This window comes from Hylobates moloch, unplaced genomic scaffold (genome assembly GCF_009828535.3).
Source record: "Hylobates moloch isolate HMO894 unplaced genomic scaffold, HMol_V3 SCAFFOLD_5, whole genome shotgun sequence".
Taxonomy (NCBI): domain Eukaryota; kingdom Metazoa; phylum Chordata; class Mammalia; order Primates; family Hylobatidae; genus Hylobates; species Hylobates moloch.
Window position 1 is genome coordinate 28,572,821 of NW_026652280.1, and position 22,112 is coordinate 28,594,932.

Below are 22,112 nucleotides of genomic sequence, written 5' to 3' on the forward strand. Positions count from 1 at the left end.
ATCAAAATTGACTTAATTAATGTCTATCTTGAGCAATATATAACAAATTTGTCAAGATCCCTTTGCAAAGTGAGAAAATCAGACAACTACTATAAGGTAATTCTCCCAGATAAACCAAAATGAGAACACTAGATTAAAAGAAAGGTTGCAATTCCATTAGCACAGACCTTCATAAACATCTTGGATCAAATATTTCTCCAAAATCTATCTGGGAGCTTAAGAGGCTACTTACTTCTACACGTAATAGTAAAATACAAATCAGATCATTAATTTAAATCAATATTATAATCAAAGCCATTACTTAAATTCCAAGTGATTGTATATACCTGTTTAATACCTGTTTACCTATGAAAGATACTACAGTTACTGTTAATGTTTACTTACTTGGAGTTTCCCCCCAAGTGACTATACATAAATAAGCAACGATTAGGAAAACTCAACTTGCTGACTACATCTGATTCTAGAACTCACTTGTGGAAGCCACAGGAATGTTGGGAAAGTTGGCAGTGCTGGTAGCATTAGACTCAGATGGGGCTAACAGAGCTGGGGTGCTGTATGTCTCCGTCGACGCACGATTACTTGGTGGATGCTGGATGGTTTGAATTGAATGTCCTTCAGTGGACAACGATGGCTGTCCCTCAAAGTCATGCACATATTCATCCTTCACCATCATACTTGATGGAGCTATACAGAAAATTAAACATATTTTAAATTTTTATAAGGTTCTATTCCCAGAAAAAAAAATCTTATTAGCAAGTAATATAATAGCATCTAAAATCAATTACAGTGTAAATTACTAACTTTAATTCAGAATTTTTTCATATTATTTTAAAAGCATACTACTTTACCAGCAAAAGTCATTTATTCAGCGGTAACAGCATCAGATATATTTTATCAATCTGACTCTCAAATTTGAAGCTAGTCTATGTTCCAACAGCCTCCAGCAACAATCCTAAAAAGGTACTCCTCAGTTTCTTGATAAACCTAGAAGAATAATCACCTAAATACGTAAGGCAGGCAAAAACCGAATGGCTGGAAAATGTGTGTCCAGCTGAGAAAAACAATTATTCGGTCTAAATTGAGACTATTTAACTATATCTTTTTGCCAATTTCACACCGTGGAGATATGAGTGGGATCTGATAGAGATCCAATCCCAGGATCTATAATTATTGTTAAGCAACATATTCTTTAAAAATGAAGTTCACTGAATGTAATGTCCCCTATAGATTTAGAACCAAACGGAAAAATTCTAAATGAAAAGTCAAACTGAAATTTCCCTCTCGAAACCCAACCCAAATAAGAGTATTTGATTAATATATGGTGTGAGAAAACTCAGTAATCAACATCTTTCACCTATGTGGTTATACCTTCATAAGCAAAGCTAGATTCCAGCTGATATAGCGTAACATCTTTCCATTAACAAACCAGGAAACAGGTTGCTCTGCTGTATGAAAAACAGAAAACTGAAACTGAACTGCATTAATAATGTTAATTCTCTGCCCAGAACCTTCCCATTTGTTTTTAGGTTATTGTTTTAAGGTTTGCTTTTTACCTTTAGCAACCAATCCTTTATTGCTTCTAAACTAACACTACTCCAGAACTTAACAATCCACTGAACTAATAGTAGGTTCTCTTCTTAAAGCAGTCAATTAGTAGACCACAAAAAGACATTGCCTTTTTCATTAAGAACCAGCATATCATTTCCCTTATCTTTCCCTATGTCAACCTTTGAAAAAAATCTACTACATGTAAATATCAGTTAAGTTACATGGGTATTTTTTTATTAAATTGAGACTAGTTCAAGGCAGTAATAACCATCCATTGTGCAAGTTTCTATGTACAACCTCTTAAAAATGTCTTAAGAAGTATGTTCATGCATCAAAAGTCATGAAGATGATATTTTGAAGACCTATGAATCCCATTCCAAAGTTCCTCTTTAGAAATTTTATGGTAACAAAAAGATAATCAAAAGGATGCTTAACAAATTATGTATCAATAAAAAAAACTGAACACAACCACTCATCACTAACATTGGCCAAATTATAAAAATAATAAAAAGAAAAAAATTGGGGCATAAAATTGGTATGTCTACACTTATTCAGCCTTATATTATACCCTTCAACAAAGTTCAGTGATTTTCTTCATATACATCCTGACATCTCTAATTAATTCCTGGACATTTTAGGTTTTTTGTTGTTATAATGACTGGGATCTTTTTACCGACTTAGTGGTTTTGCTAGCTGATTTGAGGATACAACTGGTCAACTTGGTACTCACTGCTTTTGCTTTTCAGATGACTCTTCAGTTTAATCAGCAATCATAACATCTTTAAGTACCAACTGTATTCTGCTTTTAAACAGTTATGACCCATAAATCTTTCTTGTCTTAAATATGCTGGCTAAACTTCCCAAATGTAAGTTTGAAACTTCTACTGGTCTACAGATCTCTTTAACCCCAGATAATCTATAATAAATGTTTCTCAGGTAAAACTAAAGGTATCAACAAGGATAGAAGTCTGCAATATATTTTTGCCAAGAGAATCAAAGCAAGTTACAAAACACTATTGTACACTATGATCATACACGTTTAAAAAATCATATACTGTAAGTAAAAAAGCAAGGTCCAGAACAGTATGCATTGTATACGTTTTGTGTAAGAAAGGAGGTGTGTATTTTTTGCATATAGAAACCCTGGAAGGAAACACCAGAAACTAAAAAAAGTGATTACCTGAGGTAGGGGGGAATGGGGGCAGGGGTGGGAGCACTTCTTTTCACTGTATACCTTTTTATAGTATTTTGATTTATGGACCATGTATTGCCTATTCAAAAAAATAAAATTAAAAAAACATATAGTATATATTTTTTAAAGTCCAGAAAAACAGATACCAAACTGTTAAATATTTCTCTTTATGGGCTAGCATTCAACAAATTCATTCACTGAAAAAATATTTCTTGAGCACTTCTGTTCCAGGTACTGTTCTAGTATTTGGGATATATCCATAAACAAAACAAATATCCCTGCTGTCATGGAGTTTGCAGTCTTTTGTAATATTTTTCCATTGTTTAAATATCTAATAGCAAGCACACATTACTCCGGCTCCTCCTAGTTGTCTATTCTTGGGCAAGTTCCTTCACCTCTCCAGGTGGCAGTCCCTTCATCTGTTGTAAGTATAAATAATCCCACCTCCCATGTAGAAGTATCATGAGAATGATGACACAATACTCAGAAATCATTTAGCTCAGTCTGACCTGACACACAATGAGTACCCAGCGTTAGCTATTATTATTTAACCATATTTTTAGAGTAGTTATACATATATACAGTGATTATAAAATGTTCTAAGAGGGCTGGGTGCAGTGGTTCATGCCTGTAATCCCAGCACTTTGGGAGGCTGAGACGCGTGGATCGCCTGAGGTCAGGAGTTCGAGACCAGCTGGCCAACATGGTGAAACCCCGTCTCTACTAAAAATACAAACAAACAAAAATGCTGGGCATGGTGGCGGGCACCTGTAATCCCAGCTACTCAGGAGGCTGAGGCAGGAGAATCGCCTGAACTCAGGAGGCGGAGGTTGCAGTGAGCCGAGATTGCACCATTGTACTCCAGCCTGAGCAACAAGAGCGAAACTCCATCTCAAAAAAGAAAAAAAAAAATGTTCTAAGAGGGTCAAAGAATATATTCTCTATATATAGGTGACAAAAAAGCTGAAACCACTGGGCCCACCTTAGGTCTGTATTCTTTATCATCACCAGCAGCCAGGACACAGCACCTATCTCATGGTATTATCACTCTCTTATTTACTTTTTCTCTCCTCCACTAGACTATAAGCTCACTTGAGTAGACAAAACATACCTTATCTTAGCATCCCTGGAACCTAACACAGTACCAGGCAATACATGCTTATTAAATATTTGTTAAAATGAATACACAGGTTGACATGGTCATAGAAAGTTTCATGAAAGATAAAAGATAGGCTGGAAATGATTACCACAAGACTTTAACTCAAAAATGAAGGAACTGTCCCATTGTCCTAACTTTTAGTTACCTGGTCTTGTATTATTCCTCTGTCCAAATCTAGAAGGAGCTGTGAGAAATACCAGTTGTTTTCTGAGGAAATAAGGCACTGAAGACAGCCTTTACAAAACCACCACTAGGGGGATCTACAAGGCTGAATACAGCCCTACAGTCACTAAAGAAAGGCTATCAACCCATACAATCCCATCAATAACAGTGCATCAATAATTTTAGAATAGGGGAGGTGTGTGATGAGCATTCAGAATTTGAACCCCCTCACAAACAGCCCCATAGAGAGATTCAGACACACTTATCATTGCAGTCTCCCAACCTTTAATACCCACTGAGACAAATGTTTTCTCCAAAAACATGGATGGAAAATGGTGAAGATATGAAGCATGTTTACTTTCAAAAAAAAAGAAGTGATATAATATCAATGTCTGTGTAGCAAAGAGGCAGAGTTTTAACCAATCTTAAAGCAACCCTTCCCAGACCACCACAACAGCTCCTAATAATAAACCCACACTTGTCAGAAACCTACTAATCACTAACAAGCACCACAAGACAGTAAGTCTTCCTCCATTACCAGTGATATGGGAGAAAGGTGGAAAAAAAAAACAAGTAGAATTGCATACTCTTCCTAAATTTTGGTTAAGGCCACCTAGTATTTCTGACCCACCTCCAAAATTCTACAAACAAAAAAGGTGCTAAACTACTACTAATTTCCCTCCAGAACAAGAGCACGCCTTTCTAAGACGACAGTGGTTCCTTTTTTTTTTTTTTTTGAGACAGAGTCTCACTCTGTCAACCAGGCTGGAGTGCAGTGCCACTATCTCGGCTCACTGCAACCTCTGCCTCCCGGGTTCACATCATTCTCCTGCCTCAGCTTCCCAAGTAGCTGGGACTACAGGCACCCGCCACCACGTCCGGCTAATTTTTTCTATTTTTAGTAGAGACAGGGTTTCACTGTGTTAGCCAGGATGGTCTCAACCTCTTGACCTCGTGATCCACCCTCCTCGGCCTCCCAAAGTGCTGAGATTACAGGAGTAGCCACCGCGCCCGGCCCTTTGTTTTTTTTGTTTTTTTGTTTTTTTTTTGAGACATTTTCGCTCTTGTTGCCCAGGCTGGAGTGCAATGGCATGATCTTAGCTCACTGCAACCTCCACCTCCTGGGTTCAAGCGATTCTCCTGCCTCAGCCTCCTGAGCAGCTGGGATTTCAGGCACCCGCCACCATGCCTGGCTAATTTTTTATATTTTTAGTAAAGACAGGGTTTCACCATGTTGGCCAGGCTGGTCTCAAACTCCTGATCTCAGGTGATCCACCCACCTAAGTCTCCCAAAGTACTGGGATTACAGGTGTGAACCACCGTGCCTGGCTGACAGTGGTTCTTTATAAGAGTTTCTCTGCAAATTAATTGTTCTTACATAAATTTTAGTTTATTAAGTTCTAAGTAAAAGAGCTAAAGATTTAATAAAACTCCATTCTCAAATATTACAATAAAAAACAAAAACACACACCCCCATTCGCATTTCATTTTCTCACCTTAAAACACTTTTTCTTTTTAAAAATACAATTAGGTAAGCTGTGATGGGCATATCCTTTAAAGTAGCCTTGATTTATTTACTCAAAATGTAACAAGACTGAAAAAATACAAATGAGTGCAATTTTAAACCATTCTCAACATTATCATTCATAAAAATGTTAGGCTGAAATGAAGGAAAATTAGAATACTGGTATTTTTAAAGGATATGTTATACGTGATTCCAAATTACCAAACATTCTGGGTATTTAACATCCATTTAAACTGGCTCTGTGAGATTTTCTTCAAAAATAGGTCTTAACTCAAAAAATATTCTTTGTATTTGTTTTTGGTGCATTCCTCTATCATATTTTTTACAGTACTTTAGTTCATAAACTGCAGTTCAAATACAAAGAGCAAATAGCCAATTTAAATCCAGTTTTAAATGCCCCTAACCTCAAAATCTACATTTCCAAAGCAGTAAGTTATTTTCTTGTTAATGTTACTGCCGCTCACACAAACTAATTCTAGGTCAACAAAAAAACAGAGAGGATAGGACAAAACAAAGAGAAAGTAATAAGAAACAGATTACCTACCATTACTCTGCAGTGTTAATCCTGAGAGATCTTAATTGTTTAAAGGGGAAAACAAATGAAACATTAATCATTACAATGAAAGTATTTTCCATTTAAAAACAGAGAATGTAAATTTAAACCAGAGATTACAAAAGTTCATGAACCATTTCAATTCAGAAGTTAGCATAAACGCTATCTAACAATACATAACTAAGTATTCAAATTTATAATGCTTTCCATCTTATTTCTCAAAAACAATGTTCTAAATGGGCAAAGTATCAACTACAATACTTGGTTTTAGCAGTCAAAATATAAGTTTGCTCCTAAGTTCAAATTTAAATACATATATTAAAAATGTCTGATTCTTTAACCTTATTTAAAGTCGTGGGCTATCTTCCGAATTTATAATTTAACTTACAAAAAGTAAAACATTATTGAGATCCTTTTCCTTTTATGTTTCTTAGGATGAAAGCAAAGTCTACTTACCAATTCCAGGTGATACAACTCGTTCATAGTGATATGGATTCACACAGACACTATCACATTTTAAGTCAAATGCATACTGACAATATTTAACATGTTTTAGTTCATTTTTGTGAAGATCAGGCCACCTCCAGAGACGGGCATAGATCACATGAGGAAATCCTTTCCGGCCAGCCACCTAGAAAAATAAACGACAATTTATTCATGTGTCACATTATGCAAGACACTTTTACATATATTCTGATTTAATCCTCACAATCCCACCAAGTCAGTATTATAATCCCCATTTCATAAATAAGAAAACTAAAATTCACAATAACTAACTTGGCCATGTCATACATCAGACCTAGAATTTAAACCTTGGTATAATTTCAAGGTCTGTGCTCAGGTTTCAAAAATGCAAAAAGTGGCTGGGCATGGTGGCTCACACCTGTAATCCTACCACTTTGGGAGGCCAAGGCAGGAGGATCGCTTGAGCCCAGGAGTTCAAGACCAGCCTGGACAACATGGCAAGATCCTTGTCTCCACAAATAATAAAAAATTATCCAGGCATGGTGGTATGTGCCTGTAGTCCTAGGTACTCAGGAGGCTAAGGCAGGAGGACTGCATAAGCCCAGTGGGTCAAGGCTGCAGTGAGCCATGTTCGCACCACTGCACTCCAGCTTGGGCAAGAGTGAGACCATGTCTCAAAAAAATAAAATAAAATAAATAAATATGCAAAAAGACTGTGTTGTAGAAACTATGTGTAAAGTCTTGAAATAAAACTTTAAAATCTAGGACAAAATTTCTGTGAGATTTATTTAAGCAAGGGATATGTACTATGAAGTTCTACCTGAAAAAACATGATCAATGAAACATTTGATAACAGTGAAACATATCAGATTTCTAAATTATAAAAGGACTAAGTGTAATCCGGTTGTTTAAATGTACATACAATATCAAAAAAGAAAACAACATGACTGGGCACAGTGGCTCATGCCTGTAATCCTAGAATTTTGGGAGGCTGAGGGGGGTGGATCACCTGAGGTCAGCAGTTCGAGACCAGCCTGACCAACATGGTGAAACCCCATCTCTACTAAAAATACAAAAATTAGCCAGGCATGGTTGCACTCGCCTATAGTCCCAGCTACTTAGGAGGCTGAGGCAGGAGGATTGCTTGAACCCAAGAGGTGGAGGTTGCAGTGGGCCAAGATCATGCCACTGTACTCCAGCCTGGGTGACAGAGCAAGATTCCGTCTAGGAAAAAAAAAAAAAAAAAAAAAAAGAAAACAACAGGCTACAAAAATGAATAGCAAAGTGCTAAAGGTAGTTCTTGCAAAGTGTGGGTTTTCTGCTTTTTATTTTTATTTTCCAAATTTTCTCCATTGAACATTTTTCTGAGCAGAACATTAAAAAGCTTTAAAATTTTATCTTTTGCATATTCTTCCACAAATTCCCATAATGCATATTTGTACAGGATGCACAGTATCTGAAGAGATGGAGCACGAATTAAATTACCCTGTAGTAGCTTGAAAGGAAATGTAGGAAGTTTTTAAATCTGCCACCACAGAGGATATAGAAAAACTCTTGTAAGACTAACCTGAAGCCTCCCATCCAATGTTCTCTGTATGGTAACACATTTACTAGGATGAGCTCCATTTGTAGTTATAGCTGTTATTAAAGAATCCAACTCATCTTTTTTCTCCTTCAGCTTCTTTACCAAACTTTCAATTGCTCTTTTTGCAAATGTTTCACTCTCTCCACCTTGTCTATGGCACATCAAACTATGCACAATGCTCAGACAGGCATCATTACTTGTTGGTGTATTCGTAATAGACATATTGTCCATTTGTTCAAGTTTTTCCTTTTAAATCAAATATGTCTCCAATTTCTGAAGCAATTTTGATCCTTTGGAAACAGTGAAAAACAACAGCTAACGTTGCAGGGAAAATTGTTAGACATGTATTCAGGATAACCTAAAAAAGAAAAAAAAAAAAGACACATCAGAACACATTTCATGAAGTAGATCTGACTACTTGGGAAAAGATGAAATTGCTCTGGTTAAGTCAGAGATTCAATGCACATAATTAAAATTTGATGCTCAGAGTTGAAAATTACTTAAAATTCTTACAAAATATTAGCCATTAAAAATAATTTTAAAAAATAAAATTACTTAATTAAAATGTCACTGTTTTTGACATTCCAAAAATATTAAAGTTAGGTCTTCTCACTATGATAGTGGCATGCTCAATCAAGTCTTACTGACTTTACTAGTCACCCTAAAGGAAAATCTTACCAGCACTTTTTTAAAGGATTACTTATGAGGATCAGCACTAGTTAAACCTAAAAGTCTATTACTAATATTTATGAAAAATTTACCATCTCCTGGTATGAAATGCTACCTAATAGTTAACACTCACCTTTGTTAAAAGAGACCAATTAAAAAAAAAAAAAACAATAACCCAATTTAGAAATGAACAAAAGGATTCTAAAAGACACTTCTCCAAAGATGATGGCCAATAAGCGCAAGAAAGATGCTCGACATTAGACATTACAGAAATGAAAATCAAAACCACAATGAGCTGCCACTTCATACCTACTGAGATGGATAAATCAAAAAGACAGTAATAAGTATTGAAGAAGTAGAGAAATTGGACCCTCATTCATTGCTGCTGGGATTACAAAATGGCACAGGTACTTTGGAAAACAGTCTGGTATTAATATAAAATGTTAAACAGAGTAAATACGACCCAGCAATTCCACTCTTCACACTTCTACTTGAGGGAAATGAAAACCCATGTCCACACAAACCTGTACATGAATGTTCATAGCAGCGTTGTTCATAATGGATACAACTCAAATGTCCATCAACTGATGAATGCATGAATAAAATTCCATACAACAAAATATTATTCAACCATAAAAAAGAATAAAGTACTAACACGTTATAACATGGATAAGCCTCGAAAACACATGCTAAGTGAAAGAAGTCAGTGACAAAAGGTCACACATTATATAATCCCATTTATATGAAATATACAGAATAGGCAAATCCACAGAGACAGAAAGTAAATCAGTGGTTGCCAGGGCCTGGGAGGAAGGGGAATGAGGAATAACTGCTAATGGGTATGGTGTTTCTTTGTTGTAATGAAAAAGTCCTAAAAATTGATAATGGTGATGGCTGCACAACTCTGACTACAGTAAAAACCACTGAATTGTACACTTTCAAACAGTGAATTTTATGGTATGGAAATTATATCTCAATACAGCTGTTCTTTAAAGAGATCACTAAATTCCTCAAAAGATTTTACCTGTAAAAGCAGCAGGGTAAATTATTTCCAAAAAAAATTAAAATAACAAAAAGTGAAGATTAATAAAGAATCCATTCAACAGGTAGAAAACTAACTTATCTGACCCCAAGACCCCACAGAGAATAGGAAAAGGCCATTAGCCTAAGAATAAAGAAGATAAAGCAGGACTGGAGCCTGTACTTTGTGTGCTTGGTTGTATTTTATTTGTTCACTGAAGTTGCATTCCAGACTTATTTTGCTTTCATTTTCTTTTGCTGCATACTTGAATCTTTAAAGTATCCTCCCACAAGATTAATAAAACTCATCATTCTACCAAAATCTCTTCCTCTTCTGAAGACCTTTGTTAAAGTATCAATTCCACTCAATTACCCAGCCTTGGGAAGCTTTGCAAAAGATCTCTGACCTGCCTCTTTCTTTCACTATCCCTACATTCCGTCACAGTTACAAGATTCTTTACCTCAGTCTTTTCTATCTCTCCTCCCATTCTCCCTGCCACTGTTGTAGTTTTGAGCCTCTTCAGAATGTACATCAATCACTTGATATTTAAGACTTGCTCCTCCCTCTGTTGTTATCTTTTACATAAATGTCTGTCTCAACTCATAAACCCCATGCAGAGAAGCAGTTTTTCATATGTCTTAGAGCACTTGCCCACATTCAATACACATGCTGAAGGTACACTTTGCAGATAACCAAAGATAACATGCATGGGAGATTTTGGAGTCAAGAGATCTGAATTAGAATTCCAGTTTTCACAGTAGTCAGAAAATGAAGTTACTCTGAATCTGGATTAAAAAGAGGGTATACAGAAGCTCAAAGGAAAAATTCTACATAACGTGTCTGATACGTAGTGTTCAGTAAAAAAGCTACTGTTGAAATATTAACATGCTTAACTGTGGCCAGGCACAGTGGCTCACACCTGTAATCTCAGCACTTTGGGAGGCCGACGCAGGTGGATCGCTTGAGCCCAGGAGTTTGAGACCAGCCTGGGCAACATGGCGAAACCCAATCTTTACTCAAAATAAAAAAATTAACTGGGTGTGGTGGCACACGCCTGTTGTCCTAGCTACGCGGGGAGCTGCGACTGGAAGATCACCTGAGCCTTGGGAGGTCAAGGCCTTGGTGAGCTGTGATTGTGCTACTGCACTATAGCCTGGGCAACACAGTGAGACCCTATTTCAAAAAATAATAATAGTTTTACAAGGAGATTTTTCCTAAAATGCATTACGCATTTTTCTGCATTTTCTATTAAAATCTGTCTAAAAAAAAGTAGGAGGTTCGCCAGGCATGGTAGTGTGGGCTTGTAGTCCCAGCTCCTCAGGAGGCTGAGGCAGGAGGACTGCTTGAGCTCAGGAGTTGAAGGCTGCTGTGAGTTATGATTGTGTCACTGCACCCCAACCTGGGCAACAGAGTGAGACTCAGTAGAAAGTAAAGGAATCGGGAAAGAGGGAAAAGGAAAGATACATTAAATTACAATTTAACAATTACGATTACAATTTAATTGTAAATTATATGTGTAAATTACAATTTAACACATTAGTTATTTGATTACATATCTGTCTCACATTGTTGCCACAAATTAGAAATCCAAGAAAACAGCAACAACACTCTCATTTTAGAAATTCCCAGCACCACGAACAGTTCCTGACATATACCAGGCAAGTGTTTCTGGACTGACCATAGCTTTTTATTCTGTGGAATTGTCTTACAACAAATTAGAAGAGTGCAGATACTTTTGAAGTCATTTTCTGATATTATATTCCAAAAGATGTGTATGAATCTACAATGCAATTAAAATGTTTAAGGGTAACTATTTCACCACAATCTCATCATCACGTCATCATTTCTAAAATTTATGCTATTCTGGGGCCTTAATGGTATCTCAAAGTCTGTTTTAATACCAAGTTGCTTTGAATACAAATGATAATGACCTTGCTTTCTTAAACAAACACAGCTTTCTCATCTCTCTCTTTATTGTATTCCTATGACCACAAGTGCCTGAAACATAATTAAAAGTTATGCATATAAAAAATAATACTAGCAGGAATAAAGGGATGTATTCTTACATTAAATGGTTCTAGATTATGGAAGTATGGTAGGCAAGGGCATAATATCGATATAAATAAAATTATATATTCTAATTAAAGGTCTAGCAGCATGACTGAATGTTAACATCTCTTTCAACTGTCTCATCTATAAAATGGTAACACCTGCCCTGACAATTTTACAAATTTATTGTGGTAATTAGATGCAACAATGTACATAAAAGAAATTTGGGAAATATAAATTGACCAATTCAACAAACATTGTATATACAAAGCACTACAGATACAAAAACAGGAAGCCCATAGTAAGAAAGTCAGTCTGGACTCTCTCAGACCAACATCCCATTTTTTTTCCAACAAATAATTTATATCACCACCTTAGCTTTACTGAAACAAAATTCTAAACTACTTACACATATTTTGAAAATTTAACAGTACCCTAACTATAACAAAGAGGAGGAAAAGCTTAATATATGATGTGTACTTCCACCTATAAATACTCAGGTATGCCAACTAAGTTAGAATGTATAATAAAGAAGTTAGATGCTAGCACTTATATACAGAATCATAACAAATATGACAGCTACAAATTCAGACCTTCCAAGACAAATGTGTTATACTGGCAACTCAAATAGCACAATGGCACTGCAGTCAGTAACATGGATTTTCCCAAATGGTGAACTCTTAAACAATTTGAACTAAGAAAATGAATTAACAAGAGGCTGGGGCAGGAGGACTGCTTGAGCCCAGGAGACCAAGGCTACGGTGAGCCACTGCACTCCAGCCCAAGTGACAGAGTAAGATTTGGTCTCAAAAACAAAAAAGAAAACAACAAAGGCCGGTACAGTGGCTCATGCCTGTAATCCCAGCACTTTTAGAGGCCGACATGGTTGGATTACTTAAGCTCGGAACCAGCCTGGCAACAAAGGACGGTTGCCAGGACCAGCCTGGCAACAAAGTGAGACCTCCTCTCTACAAAAAATACAAAAAATTAGTGGGGCATGGTAGCACATGCCTATAGTCCCAGTTACTCAGGAGGCTGAGGTGGGAGGATGGCTTGAGCCTGAGAGAGGCAGAGGTTGCAGTGAGCCAAGATCACGCCACTGCACTCCAGCCTGAGTGACAGAGCCTGAAGTAAGGGAGGGAGGGAGGGAAGAATGAAAAAGAAAGAAAACAGAGAGAAAAAGGGAGGGAGGGAGGCAGGCAAGAAAAAAGTGAATTAAAAGAAATTTAACTCCTGGCAAAGTGAATATATATTATAGAGTTAGGTTCTGGGCTAATTATGTTTTCCTCCTACATGAATTTCTGGGGCATCTGAAAGTCTTGTGGGATGCAAGATAATTATTCGCTGTCTCTCACATTGCAGGATGGCATCCCTGGCCACCAACCCACCAAACCCATCCACAAATTTCTACAACATCCCTTAAAGAGCAGTACTTATTCCACTGAGAACTACTAATCTGGAAGACCCAAACATATTATTACATAAGTAATAAATGCTAAAATAAGTAGGTATAAAGTGATTTGGGACTATAAATGAGGGAGCATGGAAAGTTCATAGGTAACCTAGGTCTTGGCACAACGTATCAGTCAGGATTGGCTAGTCCAAGCTGCAGTGACAACCAACCCCCAAAAGATCAGTAGCTTAAAACAAAAGCTTATTTTCCGCTTAAGATATAATACACATTCATCACAGATCAACTGGGGGCACTGCTCACTGGCATCGCTCAGAAATTAGACTGACAAAGGCTCCATTTCCACATATGTCCTTAAATGGCAGGAGAAGGGATAGGACAGCTCATGTATCTTCTTTTAAACGCTACCACTTCTGCTCATGTTTGACTGGCCAAAGTCATAAGGCCATGCCAGGAGTTCTCAACCAGAAGCAACTTTGTCCCTCAGGGGACACTTGACAATATCTGGAGGCAATATATGGTCACAACTGGATACTACTGGGCATCTGGTGGCTAAATGCCATGGTTGCTGCTAAATACCCTGCAATGCACAGGACAACCCCCAAAATAAATTATCCAGCCTAAAATGTCAACAGTGCCAATGCAAGAAACTCTGGGCCATGCCTAATTTCAAGGTAGGGATGAGGGAGATAAAGAAGCACAATACTACCATGTGCCAGGGGACAGCCATCAGAATATTGGTAGAATAGTATTAATGGATTACCACACATGAATAAGAAGTTGCCAGGCTGAAGGAAAATGATGAGGAAAAGCAGAGATGGATAAGAGCTTTGTCTAGAGTAGGTTCATGGTAGAAAAACAGGTGAAAAAACAGCATTAGATTTGTATTAGAAAGAAAACTTCAGTGAGAGCCTGGAGAACAGCTTTGGAAAAGGAAATAGAAAACCAGTTAGGAAACAATTATCAGAAAAGTGGTAAGATCCTAGACTGGGGAATGAGCAATGGGCCAAGGAGGGGAGGGGGAAATCAGTGAGCTATTTCTAGGTAGAAAAGACTGGAGTCTTTAACCAACTGAAATATGAAGGGTGAAAAAGGGGAACTATTAAAAGATGACCCATTTCTAGATAACTCAATGATTAAAAAATTTAAAAGGAGGTATGTAACAAATTCAGTTTTAGATATCTTGAGTTTGAAGAGATGAGAAGTTAGGCCTATCTGAAAGGCACTAACATATACAGGTATTAGATGCAGTCAAGAGTTATGAGAGGTAAAGAGTCAGCAAGAAGAGACAGCTGATTCTTGTATCTGCCTGTTGTGTTTTTCCTCTAGCCTTGCTATTAATTGTAAGCTATCAACTGACGTTGACCATAGGTATACTAATAAATGGACTAGAAAGCCAAATAACCAAACTAATTAAGATACTCTCTAAAATTAAACAGGCTGAATACTGGCCTGAGAGAGGTTCTCATGTAAATTCATATATTTTAGGTAAGGAGTGTTGACATTTTTTTTTTCAGATGTTAGTTTACTTTTGAATTAACTGTGTTATATGTGTCAAACATGTATTTTCTAGAAGTTATAAGTGTTTTGATCAGTGATCAATAAACTACTCACTATGGGAATATTTGAGAAAAGTGTTTTTTTTTTTTTTTTTTTTTTTTGAGACAGAGTTTCACTGTGGCCCAGGCTGGAGTGCAGCGGCTCCATCTCGGCTCACTGCAACTTCTGCCTCCTGGGTTCAAGCGATTCTCCTGCCTCAGCCTCCCCAGTAGCTGGGACTACAGGGGCGCACCACCACGCCCAGCTAATTTTTGTATTTTTAGCAGAGACAAGTTTCACCATATTGGCCAGGATGGTCTCAATCTCCTGACCTCATGATCTGCCCGCCTTGGCCTCCCAAAGTGCTGGGATTACAGGCATGAGCCACCATGCCCGGCGCAAAAGTGCTTAAATTTAACTAGAGGAGGAGAAAAAAGCTGGGCCTGGTAATGTATCACTAGGAAGAAACTCTAAACTTAGGTTTACCAATAGCAAAAAAAGGTGTTCACAGTTAGTGCAACTGTCTGCAACACAAGCTAAAGACTAAATCCTAGACAGCAAGTTCAGGTTCTTCAAACTGAGGGCAGCTGGCGAACTTCCAAGAGCACATTTATAAAGCAATAAAAGCAACAAAAAGTTTTTTTTTTTAACTTTTAAGATGAATGACAAAGGACAAATTGAGATGTATGCTTCTTGTTTACCCATGTGTCTTAAATTTAAATGTCATTTTGGTATGCCACCTTCAGTTTAACTGATCTTCTTTAAAAATTACCCTTTTTGGATTAGTAAATTAAAGGCTGTTAAAAGAAGAAATAACAAAGTACTATAGGTGGACATCAGTTTTTGTGTACCAGCATGTATTTCCCCATTTGTAAAACAGTAGTCTGATTTTCCAAGGAGACTCTCCCCATCTGGCCAGGTGGGACAATTCCCAGACTAACCAGAGCCACCCCCTGACCACAGTGTTGTTTCTGATGACAAAGAACCCAAGGCAGGCAGGCGAGTGACATAGCTCCAGCACTTCCAATGGAACTACAGAGGGGAGAAAATAAAGGCCCTCTTCATGCTTCCTTGAAGCTGGGAATAGCCTGCAAACTACCTGAGAAACAGAAAGAAAGCAAAGTCAAGAATCCTGGTGATGCTGCTTGAAACTCTGGATATAGCAATCTGAGGTCAGCTCTATCTCCAGACCAAGCCAATGAATTCCCCTTTTTACTTAAGTCTGCTAAGTTTCAACATCGGCAAAACAACATGTTTTCACCAAAATAGGCAAAAATTTAGACAAACCTAAATATGCAGTTTAAATATAATGAACCCTGCAGATTCTGTAGGGTTAACCTCCCTAGCAGAGGCCTCAGTAATTCACACCTCAATTAGAATAGTGTCTAATGATGTTACTGTAACACTGGCTCAATCAGAAAAAAACTGCTTCCAAGTGGGAGAGCTGGAGTGTGACTGGGCAGCATAAATTAGGTTAATTCTTGCTCCTTAATTTGCAGGGAGAAAGAAAAACTGAAGGGGAATACAGAAAAAGAATTCACACACAATCGCTCCACTAAAATGCAGCTTAAGAAAGTGAAGCACCGGTTTTTAAAAATAAGATTTGCTGCTTCCTAGTAGAGGCAGAATTGCTTCAAACAGCAAAGCTATCATAAAAGGTCAATCATTCATGTAAAACTTACTCCAAAATATTTCAAAGTGACTTTCTCAGCACAAATTTTCATTAAGTCTGAAAAACAGATTTGCAGTTTGGTTTTTTCTAAACTCAAGATTTACACTGAAGGCAGTGACCTAAACAGAAACATACACTCCCACTTCAAAAATAAAAAAACGAAGATGCAATACTTCTTTAAAACTCGCCCAAAAACCTGGAAAGCAAAGAAAAAGCCACTTCTATTAATAGAGTCACAAAATGTTACAACGACTTTTATCAAAAGAAGTTTTTAGTTTTAATTCCAACAACTTAAACCTACATAATTCACCACCGTCTTTAGATCTAAAGCTACTCCAATTATAAATGCTTGCTCTATCTCCATTACATTTGTTCTGTAACAAACCCATTTAAGTAAACACAATCATGACAGCATTATGGAAGAAACACTAATTTTAAAAACCGTATTTTTAAATGTTAATCATTTTACAGTTTGGAATATTATGTACTAATCATATCAGAACTTTCCAATATACAGAGTAAGTCCTTAGCATTAAAAAAAGTTACATTTGAGAACTTTCTATATTTCAACTGAAATATATATACCTAGTCTCCGCAGGGTATGGCAAAAGTAATTTATGAAACCCACCATAAAAATTACTCAAATGCCATGTTCTAAATCTAATTAAGAAATTACGCATTTTTTTTTTTTTTTGAGACTAAATGGTTTTTGCCAGCAAAAAGGAGTGAACCTACTTCTTAAACACCCGAGTAACCAAGCTGCTACTAAGACTAGAAGGATGCTAATTCTGGCAAAAGTCAAAGGTTATTAACAAAAATTAGCTAAGACTATATGTTTGCAGAAAGTCAATTCAGGATAATTCCGCTATTATCCTGTTGTGTTTATTATTCCTAAATAACTGGCAATTCCACTTAAACTACGGTGCAAAAACTAAATGCATTAAGAAACTAATATGGAAATAAATGTGTTTTTTTTTTAATAAAAACAAACGTACTTAGGTTTTTGAGGGGAAACAGCTATCAGTCTTCAACATGGCTTTTTAAAGCCTCTGCACCAGCAAATAAACCTTTCATGTTAACTAAACACACTTGTGTCTTTGCAAATCTAGTTTGAGAAATCCTAACAGCAGTTTGGGACAAGTGATGGAGCCACCGCCCTCCACCCTACACCAATTTCACTGTCAGTACATGCAGTGCTAACAGTAAGATCAACTATGTCTTTTATTAGGAAGCATGTTTTATTGGGGGCAAGGAGGGGTTAAGTTAGGTGCTAAGAATGTGTCCTGCATACCGCTGTCACTCTCAGTACTCAAAAAGTAAACATATCAAAGCCAGAAGCGTAAACTGGCATGACAAGACTAGGAAGAGAAAGTAGGGGACAAAGACAAAACAGAAATTGGCTGGAGAAAATAAATTTAGACCAACAATTTACAACTTTCATTTAGACCCTAAGGCAACACATTCCAGCCGACCCAACGCGCTCAGCCGGGGCGACGGTGAAACTACTGAGAACAACAAAGAGGAGCGGCGGCCGCGGCAGAAGTCCCGTCCGAGTTTAACTTGATTCTCCCACGAGCTGCAAACGGAGCTGGGGGCCGGAGGGACGCGAGGCACCGCCACCTGGCATTCACCCGGCCCGCCCGGCCCGGCTCGTCAGGCGGCGGCGATCGCCCTCCCAGCGGATTCCGCGCGCTCCCCGCCGCCGCCGCCGCCGTAGTCTGGAGCCCGCCCCGGGGCGGGGAAGCCGCAGGAGGGGTGCGCGGGCCCTGCCGGGGGAAGGGGAGGGGACATGGCGCGGTTACCTGGGCTCGGGCGGTGGCGAGGGGAGTCCGCTCTCCCGCCGCTGCTGGTCCGCGGACGCGCCGGGCCCGTAGCTTTCCCCGGCGGCCCGGAGAGCTCCTCGGCCCCCGCCCCGAGGCGTCCCGGCCAGGCCGCCCCTTCTCAGCGCCGCGCCGCTGCCCGCGCGGGCAGGACCGCCTCGAGCTCCCGGGCCGCCCCGCGGCGGGGGGCCTCTCTCGCTGGGCGCCTGGCTCCCCTCACCCGCTCCCACCCCCTGGGCGGCCGCGGAGCCTAGGGGAGAGCAGGAAGGGCCTCCCGAGGAGAGCGGGAGGGCGCGAACTCAGGCTCCGCCACCCAAACCGCTCCGTTACGGCAGCGGCGACGACGACCAAGGCCGTGTTGTTGCTGCCAACTTGTCGAGAGGCCACTGAGCATGCGCGCGCGGGGACCACATCCGGGTAATTTCAGGGTTTGGCCCTTTTCCCCCGCAGCTTTCCTTTCTCCCGGCTGCCCCCGCCTCCCGCCCCGAGTGACGGGGAGGGTCGCTCTGCGCAGGCGCTTGCAGGGCAGCGCCAGCCGGCGGGCGGCTCTGAATCCGGGCCCGGGCCTGGGCCTCACCGCGGGCGGAGGCGAAGGCCTGCTTGAGGGAGTGGTCGCCGGGGAAATTGGCATATCTTTGCAAAAAAGTACCCAAGGAGCGCGGGAGAGCTCGGCGTAGAGTGGGCGTCCAGTAAGTGTTTATAAATAGCTATTAGCCCGGCCTTTGTTGTTTTTTTGTTTTGTTCTGTGTTGAGGACCTGCGTAGGCACAAAAATTGGCCTTCAACCACCAGCCGACAGCTCTGGGGAGAAGGTGGCTAGGTTGTAGGAGTTCACTTCGGGAAGAAACAGACGCTGGCGGCACCTTCCTTCTCTTTCTGGCACCCCGAATCACGAGCCCCAGAGGTGTTCACACTCGAGAGACGCACAGGACAGTCAAGGAATCACATATTGAAGAGCCTTGCCAGGCGTTGCAAGTGTGAGTGGATTTTGTTGGAAGAGATGTAGGCGCACTCTTGGAGCTGGAGGGGAACTTCGAATCCTACGACACACCTGTTAACTAGGTTACCTGTTTGTTTGGTGGGGGGAAGGCATAGGCTCTGCTTTTGACTTTATGCTTCTTTTATTTCATATTTTTTACAAGACGCATGCATTTCTTTTTCATTTAAAACGCATTAATGATTTATTTTCACCAACCAGGAACTACTTTGGAACTACTTTTAGTCCCTCCAAAACTAATGATTAGCCAGTTCTAAAGTCATTCCTTAGGTCACGTCCCCCAGAAAAACTCTACACCCACCGCACGCCTTCGCCACTCATACTCAGTGCTTCATTCTGTCCTCCACATCACTGCCTGGGCCATTCCCTCTTTTACCAGAAAGCCCCTAAAAGCTCCAAACTGGTGTTCTCTTACCCCTGGGGTTTATGGAGACCAGTTTTAAGGGAATTCATTTCCACATCTTCCATTGCTATATGTTCTATTTTCTAAAATTGCCCAGCTTGAGAAAGGAGCTGAGGACACAGCATCCCCTTTCAAAACTGTTCTCCCACCTTACAAAAGAAAGTCAAAATTCTCACCCACTACTAAGGTGCATGGGATCAATGCAGAACCTCCCCAGCAATCCAAAAGGGACAATTCAAAAATCGGTATCTCTGCTGAGAAAGTAAATGACCTTAGTGAATGGATATTAAATTTTTTTTCAAGTCAGATAGTTTTCAAATCTTTTCTGTCAACAAAACTGAAGGAAGATCTGTCAGCTGATAGATTACAAACCATGATTTGGTAACAGATCAATATGTGAATCTTAGGTAATATACCTCAGAAGAAGTTTTTAAGAAATTGAGACATTGTTATAACTAAACTTCTTCTATTCCATCTGTATTAGTTACCTATTGTTGTATAACAATCTCATCACAAATATAGAAGCTTAAAACAACAAACATTTATGATCTTACAGTTTCTCTGAGTCAGGAGTCCAGGCATGGCTTAGCTGGGTCCTCTACAACGTGAGGCTGGAACAAAGGATCTGCTTCCAAGTTCATGTGGTTGTTGGCACCATTCAGTTCCTTGCAGGCTGCAGGACTGAGGGCCTTAGTCCCTTGCAGGTTGTTGGCTGGAGACCCCCTCTGTTCCTTGCCATGTGGTCCTCTCCATAGGGAAGCTAACAATATGGCAGCTTGCCTCTTCGAAGCCAGCAGCGGGGAGAGTCTCAGCAAGACACTGGTTTCAATCTTATGTAACATCATCACATACACAGTGTCACTCATACTCTGTCACCTTTGCCATACATTGCTGGCCAGAAGCAAATCACAGGCGCCACCTACACTGAAGGGGAAGGAAACACACAAAAGCTTGAACACCAGGAGGTGGGAATCATATGGGGCCTCTTTAGAGTCTACCACACCATCTATTTATTTATGCAAATAATATTCCCTATAAGCTCAACCTTTTCTCAGAATTTCCCTTCAGGTTCCCTTCACCTTTTTACTTAAGGAAACCCAACTTTGCCCTGGGACACTGCTCCTCCTTCCACCTCTCAAGTAGTAGCAACTGTGTTTTCTTTTTTTTTTTTTTTTTTTTCATTTTTAAAATAGATCAGTTTTATTCTGCTAGTTCCATAAAAACAGTGTAAACACAAGCGTTCTGTACATCTTGCTGGTGAATTCACATAATGCTTAGTTCCCTAATCCTTTGACCTCCTCGTCTTCTCCAGTTATTTTCTGTTTGGACTACTGGCCACCGGAGTGGAGTGGGATTGGGGCTTAGGAGAGACCAATGTGGCCTTTTGGTATGACTTGTTTTATTGCTTGCCCTCTCAGCACTCTTCTGTTACTCCTAACACAAAGGTTGAGATTTAAGCCCTTAAACCTGTAGGTTTCACAATCAGCTTTTTCATTTTTTTCTTTTTTTCTGGCATAGGCATTACTAGGGGCACGAATGGGAGACTGGTATAGAAAGTGGTGAGGAGCCGAAGCCAACAAATTGCTTTAAACACAAGATGAATATGCTCTGTTCTGTCCACACAAAGAATCACCTGATACTGGTGTGAGGCATCTCACTTAGCTGTAGAAAAGTCCTTGGAATTAGATCTCAGAAAGACAGTTCCAGCTTTAAGACAGTAAAACCTTTTGGCAATGGGCTAATTGCCTTAAAGGAAAGAAGAGTTCTTACTTGAAAGACCTTGCAGGTGGAGAAATTGTCCTACAAAGATTCTTGGAAATGTTAGTGGAGATATCTGACATGGTAGCTGTGGGACAACCAGGAACTGTCAACAGCCGGATCTCAGCAAAACCAGGACGGCCAGTTAATAGTTCCTTCAGTTCTCTGATGGTCACAAATGTAATTTTATTTTATTTAGCCTTGTGGAGGTTCCGCAACAAATGTAATTTTAAAGGAATTGGGAGCCAGAAAAATAAATGCAACTCCTTCAACTATGTGACAGGGCAGACTGGTTAATCTGGGTTCCCAGAGTGTGGAGCAAGTGTCCTGCATCAGAGAATGGCCCAGGGGGAGCTTGCATGATGCCGAACCCCACAGGACAGAATTACTTCGGCAACTGTGTTTTCAACCTTCAGCTTCTTAGTGCCTGGAGGTGAGATAGGTTTCCTTCTTGCTTCTCAACATTCTTCCAGGTCATCCCCCTCCTCCTCTAAACCAGCAGCTTTAAATCTTGCTGTCCGATACCTCTATCGCTGACCTCACCCCACTTCATCTCTGCACAATTTGCTCCTGTCAGTCACTCCA

General features: G+C 39.6%; 1 protein-coding gene across 2 annotated transcripts in view; it reads right to left on the minus strand.

Annotated features, from left to right (window-relative positions):
* The window catches only part of SMAD4 (SMAD family member 4), a 52,563-nt gene extending 33,799 nt beyond the window's left edge, over positions 1 to 18,764 (minus strand). The window contains exons 1-5 of one of the 2 annotated variants that reach the window (XR_004248077.2): positions 18,353 to 18,742; positions 8,172 to 8,547; positions 6,596 to 6,770; positions 6,131 to 6,160; positions 472 to 684 (exon numbers count right to left, since the gene is read on the minus strand). Coding sequence is in view for 1 of the 2 variants with exons in the window: in XM_032152266.2 (XP_032008157.1) it covers positions 472 to 684; positions 6,131 to 6,160; positions 6,596 to 6,770; positions 8,172 to 8,420 (667 nt within the window). In the remaining variant the exon portion in view is untranslated. Of the gene's footprint in view, positions 1 to 471; positions 685 to 6,130; positions 6,161 to 6,595; positions 6,771 to 8,171; positions 8,548 to 18,352 lie in introns of both variants that reach the window. The other variant, XM_032152266.2, reaches the window with a different exon arrangement.
* Positions 18,765 to 22,112: the final 3,348 nt, after the last annotated feature.